At 40.6% G+C, this 13644-nt stretch overlaps 1 protein-coding gene across 1 annotated transcript in view; it reads right to left on the bottom strand.

Annotated features, from left to right (window-relative positions):
• Window positions 1–110: 110 nt before the first annotated feature.
• Window positions 111–13644, bottom strand: part of nt5dc1 (5'-nucleotidase domain containing 1) — a 55382-nt gene continuing 41848 nt past the window's right edge. The window contains exons 9-12 of the mRNA XM_020092001.2: window positions 11336–11457; window positions 6583–6756; window positions 5200–5368; window positions 111–3022 (exon numbers count right to left, since the gene is read on the bottom strand). Of these exons, the coding sequence (XP_019947560.1) occupies window positions 2910–3022; window positions 5200–5368; window positions 6583–6756; window positions 11336–11457 (578 nt within the window). The 3' untranslated portion in view covers window positions 111–2909. The remainder of the gene's footprint in view (window positions 3023–5199; window positions 5369–6582; window positions 6757–11335; window positions 11458–13644) is intronic.

Below are 13644 nucleotides of genomic sequence, written 5' to 3'. Positions count from 1 at the left end.
ATTTTGTTTTCAAACTGTACGGGAGTAACCTGGCTCGTGTTCCACGTGTTCCCCTTAAACCTCTTGTGCACAGTCACCGCTTCACGTCTTCACAAAGAACTCACAAAGCCTTATTTAAGAAAATTGTAGAACATTTTATTTCATTGACAGTACTTCAACACTTGAACACAGAATTCATCTTTCCCTGTGTTTTCAAGGACTTAAGACCACAAATTAACCAAACATAAGGCAAATGTGCATGTCAAACGTTCCAGGTCAGATGAGAAAAGAAGAGTACAATCACTACCGCTGTATGCTCAAAACCACTTTGCACACAGCACGAGTAATAATTCACTTTTGACGACCAATCTAACATTTGTGCTGCCCATCGTCAAAATATTCTCTCTTCATCTGTGAGATGATGTCATCTACAAGGAACACTTCCACATTTGGGAAACCGTCTTGTTTATTGATTGAATCGAAGCAAAATGAGAAGCTACAGATGAAACCAGTTTCACCTGTGTCTGCTCAGCTTTGAAACGCTTCGTCCATTTGACTAGCTAGCAGCAAGCCACAAACTGCTGTGGTACTGTCACAAACTTGTGTTGTTTGCATGTCTAATCTTGTATATGTAAAACAAGATAAAGAACAATTGTTGTTGAATTGCTCAGCTCATTTGTGACATACAACAGGAGCAGTGACAATGTGCAATAAGGCTGTCGAGTTTTATAATGTGACATTTACCGGGCCCTTTAAATCCCAAATGAGGATGAATTTTATTTTCACCTTTGAAAGAATATAATGAAACCGTAAGCTCTTAAATGTTGTAAAGGCAACTTGCCCCTTTGCTTTTCAAAGCATATGCCAATCATGCCTTCACTATACAGATATGAGTCTCAAAGAAATGATCTTGTGCAAACAGGTCATTGATCTTGAAGTGGACTTTAGGGGCTCTGTAGAAATTCAACAGCTCAGACGTTGAAGAGAGAGTAAGTATTCAGTGTGTAACAAACTCAGCTAATGTTGTTCTCAGCTAATGCAAAATAGCGTAAACTAACTAACCTCTGCCAAACAGGTTGTTTATTTAAATTAATTTATTTAAAGCTAGTAGACAGATGACCCTGAAACTTGGTGGAAGGATGTGTTATGTGTCAGAGAAGAACCCTTGAATATTATTCACGTTCTTTAAGAGCGTAAGATATTTTTATTTTTTATTTTCAAAGATTTCAAGGGAATAATTCATGAATCGTGATGTGGGGGACTGATTTCTATAAGTTTGTGCAATTTAATGCAGATGGTTGAATTTAAGGGGACTGTTGTTGGAGGAATGTGCTCTGCTTATGTCTGGGCCACACTGGCTGCGTGAGCGGCACATGTTCGTCACAGAACATCTTCCTTTTCGTTTCCAAGCCCATGTTAACCGGTAAGTGTCGTCACACTTCTTGTGAGAGCAACACGTCTCAGGTTCACCTCCTGCATGGGCTGCGCTGCTCTTCCTGATCCTGCCTATTTTCTGCGCTGCATGTCGTTCACAGCAAAACAGTGAAAATGAAAAAGCAGCAGATCAGCAACACAGTCGCCACACGCTGAACACACACCTACTGTGGCCCAGGCCTTGCATTGTAATGTAGACTTCATCTATAGACCCCAGGACTGACCCAAGACTGATAGCTGAAAACAAGTATACATGGATCCACTCAGGTTAGATACTGTATATGGACATGCAGCTGTACACTGGGATAGTACTTAAATCCTGGTCATATGAATATAGTTTGGACCTGGTGTGACTAGTTTTGGATTCCCGGATTTGTTAATAACTATTCTGTTGAATAAACTCAGCTGTCCTGCAGAAGTGACTCTTGAATTGATGTCAAGCTAAAACAGCTTGCGTTTCCAGTCTTAGCTCTAAATGTGTTTACAGAGAAGTATCCAGTATCAATCTTCTGTGACATAAACAAGCACTGATTTGTCCCAAACTGAAAGTGTTCCTCAAATATTATGGCACAACTCGTCTACGCACACCGACAAAAATAACCATTCAGATGTCGGTTAAAGCAAATCTCAGTCTGGTACGGCATTTAAATGAAGCACAAGGAGTCCACGTTTTTATCACTCAAAGAGCACATGTCACTGCTGCACCAAAAATAATACAGAGAACATCTAACATAGTCTTTTTCAACCATTAGTATTATTATTATTATTATTGTTCTTTCCTAGGGTTGTGTTTTTTGAAACAGCCAACACAAAGGGCAGCATTGTGCCAGTTCTTTAGCAACAATGACCTGAAGATTAACACCTTCCACAGAACGGACACAGGGGGAACAGTAGACCTTACACCTCATCTTAAGGTTGCTAAAATGCATATGAATCTATTTTGGAAAAAAAAAATACTTCACAATGAGAGTGTTATACAGAAATACTGCCACGATGACTCCAAAGGATTTCAAAGGACAAATACTGTGACCATCTGGGTTCCGCTTACAGTAGATAACATTTATGAGGTAATTACTTGAGGGGGGGGGGGGGGGGGAGGTGGTACAGTGTTCACTTCTTTTCGGAACAGTTTGAAAAATTTGGATTTTAAAACAACCAGCTATAGAAAATAACACGGGGCTTCACAAATCAAACAATAAAAACACTACATCTCTTATTTTTACTGTATGCAGACACGCACACTTATTGTCATATTTCCACGTATACGGTACACTAAACCACGAAACAACGTTCAGGCGTTATTACAGAGATACTGTGGCTTACATTCACATGGTTTCTCTGAATGGGTGAGGAGTGTATGCTTCCTGTGCTCCACAGATGGCGGTGGGGGTCAGGTGGGGAACTACAGGCAAATATGGAGGCACATTCCTCTCCTGAGGCATAGGGGTAAGGGAGGACTTTTCTTTTTTAAGACTTTTTCCTTTTTTTTTTTTTTTTTATGACAGACTCTCGCACCTCTTCAGCAAGGAATCCGGGGGCCTGGGGTAGTAGCCGGTGGTGCAGGGCTTGTCAGGAGAAAACCTGGGGAACTTGTAATCCAGAGGGAGATCTAGAAAGTGCAAGATCAAACAGGAAAGTCAACTGCAAGTTTAGGAGTATGTGTACAAGCTGCCCGCACGGTTAGCTTCCCAAGAGCAATGATTTATTAGTCAGTGGAAAAGCACACATTGTTCTAAACAGCTGGTCCAGAGAATCGCCATTGTTTGATCTTTAACTTCTAAAGAGAAAAGTCTGCTAAACACCGATGGTTCATTTCAGAAAAAGATGCAACACAGTCACTGTGGGGAGCCGCGGGCTAATCCTCCCAAACACCCCCCTCCCAAAAAAATAAAATAAAATAAAATAGAAGACATCAGAACTGAAATTTCTTTGAAACTCCTGAGAACAGATGACAACAACAGAAGACAAAGGTGAAAGCAGAGCTACAAGGTTCTGTGAAACTGGGTCAGTTTCATCTAAATTCAGACACAACAAATGACCCCAGTGTGAAAACAGCTCTAAGCTCCTCATTATATGGGAGACTGGCACCGTTTCCCCACATGCTGCTCTGCAGCAGAGGTGTTCTGCAGCTCTTTCTGACTCCACATCTGTGTCTGGTCCAGTCGTTGTTTTCACTCAAGTGAGTGTTTCTGTGTTGAAACTGAAAAATGGACCGAATGTTTGATGTGGGGACAGATTTTTAACCACTAACATTGTAAATTCAAGATTGTTCTTCCCCGTTTGTACTTAATTTATTTGATTCTCATGCTCTGAGAGCCACATGTGTGTTTTTAAAGGAAAACGCTGACAAACAACTTATTGGGGTCTTGTGGAAGAAATTAAAAGAGACTTTTTGGACAGCGAGTATGTCATAAAGTCTATGCTACTGTATTTATCTGAACCAAAATTGTTAAAACTGTTGTATAGATAAATGAGTAACATATTGTTCCATGACATTATATCTAATTTTGGGCCTTTAGTAAAATACTGTCTGTCATTTCTTCAATGTTAAGTATTTCTGTTAGTATGTCTGAAAGCATTAACAAAATAACGTGATCTCCGCAGCAGAATTAATACGTGACATCCTGCCTGTCTGTCTGTCTGTCTGCTGAATCCTGCCGAGGGATTTGTTGTTTTCAATGCGTCTGAGCAGAGAATCTCCGGCGGCATTGTGTAAACTGTCGAGAAAGTCCGGACCTAATTCTCCAGAGATCCTCCACAGGACATGTCTGAAAACGGATAATGAAACCTTCCAGAAACTCATTTCATACAGCCCTTCACTCCTGAATAGATACATAGAGGTTCTCTGTTTATCTGGGGAACAAAAGGTTTGTGTTTCAGTCATGTCTCTAGATTGGCCAGAAATACATTATCAATTATCATATCATCTCATTTATACGCAACACACAGCTTTGCCTTCCTGTAAATTCCTAGCTCTTTTTAAAAACTGGATAGAAAATAATTTTCCTCCAATAAACCCTGTCAAAATAGATCTTGCAACATTTAACTTGTAGCGTAAAAAATGGCCGCAACTAGTTCTATTTTATCAGGTTAGAAACACTGTATATGTGACAGATGCTAGTTTAAAAGACAACGAAGCTACACACATCTCTATTACTGCAGAACATTTAAAATGTCTTAAAAAGAAAAGACACTACTGACTGTGTCAAAGATATTTAATTAGCACTAAGAGATAGGATCGCCTTTATCTTTGGATCTTTAAATTAAGACTTTTTGTTGCTCCCGTTAAGTGCATTTTCTGACACATAGCTACACAGCACAACTGCTCACCAGGTCACACATGATGTGAACATTTTGGCAAAAGCCTGCTGCTGTTTTACGTTCTTTAAATGAACACCATTCCTCAAAAAGTGTGTCTTCTCTTTTATCACATTCAGTATTTTACATTTAAAGGTCCAGTGTGTAAGATTTAGGTGAAAAGGATCTATTGGCAAAAATTGAATATAAAACAATCCTAGTCATGTGTTTTGTTTAAATTGTGTGAATGGGCCATTAAAATCTAAATACGTTACTTTTGTTCCAAGTCATTTCTTACTCCCTTGTTTGTTTGAGTTCTGTATTTGAATATAAGTTTGTTCTCTTTGTTTTGAAGTTGTACTGGAACCTTTTGCTTAACTTTGCTTTACAAGTGTAAAGCTCCTTCAGATCATTATTTCGATCTTCTTTTTTGGGTTTTTAATCTCAGTCTCTGAACCTTTGCATGCATTTTTTTCTCCTTCCCCATACCTGCTATGTGCTCAACACTAGGAATGGCCATGGTGCTGTATTTGTGAATGCAGTGGCAGCACCAGGTCAGTTTCTGGCTCTCCTCGTCCCCTCCTCCACTTCTGTGTGCGTCGACAAAGTATGAGCCCCACTGGTTGGACATGGCAGAGGGTGACTTCATGCCTTGCTCCTGTTGAGACAATTGACACATGAACCAAACTAACTGTGAGTTCACATTCATTTTCAGGCAAGTCCAGACCTGAATAAAGTAAGTAGGAATTCTACCCTGAGCACAGGGAATACAGGGAGACTTTAAAGTGGCTTTAACCCACACAGCTTTAATGTTATTTTTTCCCAGAACTGCAGTGAATCATTATTTCTGAGAAATCCCCCACTCCCTTATTCATAATCAGTCATACAACTTCAATGGTATTTGTGACCACAGAGAGTTGCAATCGTTGTAAACAGGATGTGAAGAGAAGGATGTGATACGATAGAAACTTCACACGCCTTAAAGAGGTTAGAGCTTTGCACAATATCAGCTAAATCCTCATGTTGCATAAAACAGACACTGCAAGGTGATATAAATCTGAAAAGCTGTTGTGAGGATTTGTCACAAATCTTCTTACTCATTCCACAAATGAAAGTCAGACTGTCTGTGAAACACACATCTCACAAACCGTTCATCCTACTGGGTCTGAAGATTGTGTCGAAGTAGATCCATCTTGCATATGAACAGCACATTCAGTTTTATTTGATAAAAAAATGATTATAATATCTTCACTGCAGAAAAACCAGGTGGGATGAACACAGTTTTGTAATTTCTCTCCGTATCATAGACAGTTTAAAAATCCAAGGCAAAAAGACGGAATGAGACGATTCTGAAGAAGCTCCAGAGAATCACCACAGGCCAATCAAACCGGCCACTTAACCACGGCCCCTGCACTAGCGCAGCTACTGTAGCCTGGAGTCTCTATCCTAAAGTGGAGATGAGGAATGAACTACAGAGGTCTGGGAAAATCATTTCTAACTTCCTAAACTCTTCAGTCCCAGCTGATGCAGACTCAAGTGAGTGATCACTTCAGGACATTGAGCAGATTTCACATATTTTCATATATTTCTCCACATGTGCTCTGTGCACTAGTGCTTCACAACACCTGGAACAGATGTGTAAAACCAACACTCACCCCCTTAGTGTGTCCTTTTTGCACCTTCCAGCACATCTTAAAATTAGACATGTGTCAACATGCTTGGGTTTACATGTCTCTCTATCACACCTGACTGTCAACATGTGCCCATAATACTTTCTGGGAGCTAATATATACATTTAGAGAAGTGGGCGTGGGGGTTTTGGTAAGTGGGGAGCGGGCTGCTAAACGGAAACAGCTGCTTCAGTGAACTTACCTCAAACTTTCCCTTTTTCTCCAGCGGCTCCACTTGGGCCTCATTACACATTGCTGCTTCGCTCTTCGGGATACCCTCCCCCTCCATTTCCTCCACTATCATCACTGTTTCCCACTTCCCGAAGCTGCTGGCAGGGAACATGTCTGATCTCATGCTATCTCCAAAATAGACTACCTGCAGGTAGAAGAAAAGATGACAGAGAGGACAGCTTGATTATTGACTGCAACACAAATGAGATTGCACAGAGTTCGTAAAATCAGAAAAGCTGGCATAACAGTTATGCCCCCGCCCCCCCCCCCCCCCAGGGTGAACCAGACACGATGAGACTGCAAAGCTCATTACAACCCCGCTGACCATCACTTCTCCTTTGTCCCCCCCACGTCTGGAAAGAAAAGCAAGTTGAGGCAGGTTTCACTTGAGACGCATTCCAAAAGCAAAAGCCGCTGGTAGCTTCGAATCCCATTTCAACCACCTATTTCTTTCTGTTCCTCTGAATAAGAAAGGAAATGGAGTGAGTGGAGTGGAGATAGCTGGAGAAAAGACAGAAGTCTTCTGACAATCTCAACGCTGAAGTGAAAGAGGCCACTTCACTTTTACTTTTTACTGGGTTTACACCAACGACTACAGCTGAAAAAGAACAAAACAGAAAACTGAAATGCAGTTTTCAGGCTCAGAATGATCACATTTCTATGGTCAAATAACCATGTATTGATGTATCATTGCTGTTACTACTACTACTACACTGTTGCAGCCTGATTACACAGGGCTCTGACGTTTTGTCTGTACGTCTTAGTACTCACACGCCATTTGTGGTTTGAAAGACTTGCTCACCGTAATAATGGTTCCTCATCAACTACACTGTTAAAATAGTGGACAGAGTTCACAGTCCTGGTTCTTTTCACAAAGAGACTGTAAAGTGTAACTTTGGTGGATTCCATAGATTTAGCCTCAGATTAGCCTTGGATTAACTGTGGACTTTGCCGCCCCCCCAATTCTTTTACAGTGAGGCTGCACTATAAAGAAATCACTCCACAGCTACTGCAGAGAGGAGGACGGATTCAAGCAAACTGATCATTACAGTCTTTAAATGTCATGTGAGTGATGCGTGAGGTTATGTGTGAAAAAGAAAAAACCCACAGACATTACAAGTCATTTGAAGTTTCAAGGTGTGCTAACCAATTCTCAATGGGTAATGTGTATAAACCATTTGTTTACTGTTGCATACACCCACTGGATTCCATTCATGTTTACACAGCATGTCAAGTGAAAATGTGTTACTTTATGCATCATAGGCTACATACACACTAATATTTGAAATTTGAAAATGTTGTTTTTCTCTGTATCAGAAATAATCGCACATCACATGACCGAATAGGAAGCTAACTGTCTATGCTGCAGTTGGTTGTACAGGAAATGTCAGCTATGCTTTGCATTCAGGGCGAGTTGTCAAGTCATGACTGATAAGAATCAATTAGGAAATCAATGGTGACGGCGTGACTGTATCATTGTATCTAAAATTCTCCATTTCTGCCCGTTCAGAGTAAAACACAAGTGAAATGGAGCCAGAATCATTTCATGAAGTCTCCATTGTAGGGGCTCAAGAGTCTGAAGTGGGGTGGATACCAGATGTAAACATAGCAACAGTGATGTGTATTAAAACTAAAACATATCACTGTGAGAGTACAGAGAAGAATAGATTGTTGAATAATAGCTCTGAACTAAAACACTACTTTATTGCAGTTATATAGCATTTACAATATACACATCTGCATTCATTTCAGACTTATAATGGAAATAATTAGAAATATTTCAAGATGTTTTAGGACATTTGCAATTTTAATGAATCAAAAAAAATGTATTTGAGTTGATATATCACGTCACGTAACATGAGTAAAAGAAAAAACTTGAAGCTAGTAAAAAGTATGATACTAACCACAACTTTGTTCTCTCCTGCTGCTCAGAGCTTTGTATCTATAGGCACTCTAATCTGTGTGTTAGTCAAAATCTTTAGGATGAAGATATATGGAAGGTGCATCATGTAAACCCTTTGACATCACATACTGGGATGCCTCACGTGTGGGTGTGTGTGTGTGACATAGACATTAAACTAGATCAAATCTCTCCTCAGGAGTTGGACAACCTTAAGGGGGATGTCCAGCATTCCAGTAGCTGCCTGTAGCTCCCTCCCCATCACAGAGCTGACGTGTGTCTCAGGCTGACCGTACCACATGTAAACAAACAGTCAAACTAATTATGGCAGCTGCGGGCCGGCCCGATGGGGAGGGGGCTGCGGGAATCTCGTTTCGTTCCCGGAACTGGCCACAGTTGGCCCTTGAGCCCCTAAAAATCCCTGCACCTCTCATTGCTCAGCACTGCTGCCAGAGTCATGGGATCACTATAATAAATATTTACAGAGGCCCAGGATTCCAGCACAGAGGCAACATAATCATAAAAGACACTCATTGACGATGGATACAGTTACATTAGCCTGAACCACACTGAGCTCTGCGTGAGTCACGGCACGGTGAGGTGAACCAGACTGCACCATAGAGTTCCATCAGCTGGACAGACCGCTCTCTCTTATTGAACAGATTCAAATGAATTCCTATGTAATATGAATTTTACTGCCTGATACATTACCGACAAATAAATAGCAGGGGGTTCGATACATATAATCTGAAAATGCTTCAAGAAAGGAAAATCCAGTAGGTTGTTTTTATTTCTTTTTGTTTCAGACCACAGTGGAATATATTTAATAAAGATTACTCGAACTCTTTCTTAAGTTTTCCAGATTTAATTTAGATTAGAATGAAAATCAAAAGTGATGTAACTCTGGTTATAGTTTTATAGTGACTCTCTCACTGGCAATGAGACGGCAGTGAGACCCTGTTTGGTTTAAATTGTATTCATCTTAAACTGTGAAAGTTCTGCCAAAAGAATGAAATCATTACATATTTATGAATGCAGCTCAGACAGCATGACACATCACCATACTCATTTTTAGAACATTTGAAATAAAAATGACCAAAAAAAGAAAAGTTATTTGTGTTATTAGTTTAATTTCATCATAACTTCTGGTTTGACTTATTGGAGGGGGTTGTCTTTGACTGGTAGTCCCAGCTAGACTTTAAACTGTCAGCAAATGTTTTTCTTTTTTTCCCCAAGATGGCTTTGACTCACTGTGAAAGTGAAGTATTAGGGAAATTGTTGACCCGTAAAATAAAGTTTTATTTATTTTCAGCTTGCTAAATTAAAATTTGACTATGATTGTACTGAATTCAAACTCTGGTGCTGAGCGGGAATCGTTAATCTTCCCTGAATGCCTCTATTCAAACCACTTGCATTAAGTCTTTTCAGGTGAAAGTGGAGAAAAGTGCAAACACTCAGAGCGCCTCAGGTCACCGTGGAGGAGTGTTTCAAAAGTGCAGGTTGATACTGAATTCCACAAGAGCTTTCTCCACGTGGCTGAGGAACAGAGGGGGCATTGAGCAGAAGGGAGGGAGAGAGGGAGAGAGAGAGGGGGGAGAAGGAGCTGTGGATGTGGATGATGTCGAGTATTGTTGGGTGGACTCAGGGGTTTGAAGATACAGCTCTGTATGTGCCTGATCTGGCAGGGTTTGTTTTAATAGTCATCATTTGTCTATTTATCTATTAGCCCAGGGAGGTACAATAATAGAATATGAGACACCACTCTGACCAGATGCTTCGCCATGACTATGTGGCGCACAAATGTAGAATACGACGTCCATAACTTTGAGCATGATTGCTGTTCAAGTATAAACCTGGATTTCGTGTGTGAACTGACTATAGCTGAATATACTCTGCTGCATGTTGAAGCAGCAGATGTTTGACATCTGTTTTTGGTATAGACCCCTAACTCCGACCGATGTCCAGTGTCCCTGCGTTCCGGGACAGCTACAGTAGAGTAAAGCCACGCGCCAAGTAGTAGCTGGTCCTTAGCCCTGCTAATGTTTTTGTAAATGTATGAAATGTTATGTAAAACATAAAAAATTTCAACTTTTGGTCTTGAAATGAGAATAATTCATGTGTGACCTCTCAGGACTTATATGTCCGTGTGTACAAGTTAGTGACATCTAGTGGTGAACTTTCATGTTGCAGCTGAATATCCCCCCCACCACACTCTCCCCTTCCAAACATGTAAGAGAAACTGTGATGACTTTTAAGTTGTCATAAAACTCAAAAGGTTTTTAGTTTGTCCAGTTTGGACTAGTGTAAACAACATGGCGGCCCCCGTAGAGAGGACCTGCTCCTGATGGAAATATGAAGTATTTAAATATAAAAGTCCTAGGTTAAAGAAAACAACAATTTGTACCATTTAAAACAAAGACACTAGTGAAAACATCAATAGGATTATTTTATATTCAATTTCTGCTATTAGATCCCTTTCACCAAAATCTTACACACTGAAACTTTAAGAAAAAGCCAACCGTGGTTTTAGCTTGTCTAGTGGAGAGAGTACATAACAAGTATGAGGGGATTATTTGTCCTGTTTCATCAGTCAACTCCCAGCATGCTGGCACACAGAAGCCTTGTCGACAGTCATGCCAAGGGCCACGTTCCTCCTCTCCGTCACACCGGTGTGAATCTCCCTGAGCTGAGTTATCGTCAAGCTCTCACCTCTTTCAATCTCTGCCAAAACCAAAGTTGGAGTCAACCTCAAAGCGCGTCGGAGATGTCCTTCAGCCAGACGTCTGGCTTCTTACTCCTGTGATATACGAGGTGGTGGGCCTACCTTGGGCTCTGGTTTCCCCGTCATGGTTTTCAGCAACTCGTGGAGGTGGGGCCAGTTGCCCTGGGAGTACCACCCTGGCTTGTCCAGCAAAGGTAGACCCTCTTTCTCCTCCACGTCGTTCACTGCAGGAAAGGGAATAAAACCAGACTACATGGTTGAAGAAGTTTGTCCCAACAGCCTGTAGCTACATGACCACACATCCTCCAGTCATTCAGCACCAAAACCTCACCACAGCATTCAGCAGCAGGCTCACAAGGAAGCACAACAGCAGCAGCACCATGTGGACAGTGATGCTACTTCCAATACAACCACTACAGCTGCTCCTATGATATGAGTTAGGACCCCTCAGGGATCAATAGGTTAAATCTCAGGCATTGCAACAAGATTAACGCAACAAAAGAACAGAACATTTTTAAAAGTAAAAAATATGCTGATGTCATCTCAAATTAGATCCTGTGGCGTGGAGTTGAAAATCTGTTTGCTGAACTAAACACAGTGTTGAACCAAGTGACCCTATTATGGGTAATGTGTCCAGCGTTTTTGGAGCTTGACCCCCTCCTTGGGATTAAAAGTCAGGATATATTGGCCTCTGCTTTTTCTTTTTCTTTTTTTGTGAGTTGCTTAACTTTATGCAAGCAACATTTGTTTTTCATTTATTTCTGCATATTGGTATTTAGCCTCCATGTTAGCCAGAACCAGATTTGTATTCCAAAAGACTAGTTGAATAAAAACCATATTCACTTCCTTATAAAAATCTTTTATCTATTATAGCATTATGTGTGGTGAAGCAGTTTAAAGAATGACTTTTAAATGTGGAATGTCCTTGGCTGTCATCTAGGAATCAATAGAGCAGCTTCTCTGGAGTAGGTAATTGCTACTCTAGACAGGCAGTGGTCTTTATGTTGATTGACTGGTATTTAAGACAACAGCAGCAGCAGCAGGATTAAAGAAGCTCCTCATCCTCACAGACAAAACCGTGGTGTTCTTAGGAGTAAAGGGCACCGCAGGTTCAAACTGAGGTTAAATATGCTACAAATATTGTGACAGGAGAGAGTGAAGGAACAGTGATGAGCACATGCACATATGGGAGTGTACACACACACAAGAGGTAACAGCTGTGAGGACACTGGACTTTAAGAGGAATGAGTGGTATGTGGTCTGGACTTCAGAGAAGTGGAAACTGCTGCTGAGATGAACGGCTGCCTTGAAGACGGCCTGTGGCATTTTCACCAAAATAAAAGAATCATGATTTACATCAGCTCCTGCAGTTATGAAATAAATTATGTCATATTATTATTACAATTTGTCTTTTTGGATGACTATCTTGCACATTTCAAATATTCTTTACGCTGCATACTGTGAACTTTTACACCATTTAAACTAGTTCACTTTTTTTGCACATTTCTGCACAAAAGACGTACACATCAATAACATATTCTACCTTTTTTTGTATATGTTTTTTTATTGTCATTTCCTCTTTTGCTTCTTGAATTGAAAGAATATCGTGAAAATCAACTCATAAATAACCAATCACTGTATAAAGCAAAATCCTAAAAAACTAAACTAGTGAAAAACAGATGTACAATGGCCCTGAAGTGCAAATCACAACAACAAATGAGAAAACGCAACAATAAATCCAGAGCACTACCCAGAACACTGGGCGGCTGAGGGTCGTCCTCCAACCAGAACCAGCAGCTCTATCCCAGTCTTCCCCATCTGCATGCAAGATGCTAAACCCTGAATTGCCCCTTATAGAAACAAAAGTGCTGCTAATACATGCACTGTATGAATGTGTTGGAATGGGGTCAACTCTAGTGTTTTAGTTCAGATGTGATGGCTCTCTCTTTGTTTTCCTTTATCCTCCTCACATCCAGATGATGACAGAACCACCAATGGCACACTGAGGAAAGTTTTACGTTAAATTGAATTTGGTACATGTTATATGTGTTTTATATAATTTTGTCCCTCCACCTGGACTCATAGCAAAAGTCAGTGTGCTGTACCAGGTTTAATACAAAGCCATAATACATTTAAACAAAAGCGCTCGCAGATACAAGACGAAGGAGAGATGATGAGACACTTAACATAATGCAGCGTGAGGTGTCTGTGGAGAGCAGCAGAGAGAGAGAGAGACTGATCGGACTGCAGCCTAAAACACAGTATGTACCACTGAAGCTCCAGATCATGCTAATCAGTGACACACAAAGCAAAGAGAAACACTGATTAGTACCAGATCAAACCCAAGTGTTTGAACATGAACATGTGGAGACTAAATGTGCAGACTGTTTTAAGGCTGAGTTTGCTTAAAA

The sequence above is a fragment of the Paralichthys olivaceus genome, chromosome 19 (genome assembly GCF_024713975.1).
Source record: "Paralichthys olivaceus isolate ysfri-2021 chromosome 19, ASM2471397v2, whole genome shotgun sequence".
In the NCBI taxonomy this organism is placed as follows: Eukaryota; Metazoa; Chordata; class Actinopteri; order Pleuronectiformes; family Paralichthyidae; genus Paralichthys; species Paralichthys olivaceus.
Note: the sequence above shows the minus strand (reverse complement) of the source record. Positions and strands in the feature narration are given on the sequence as shown.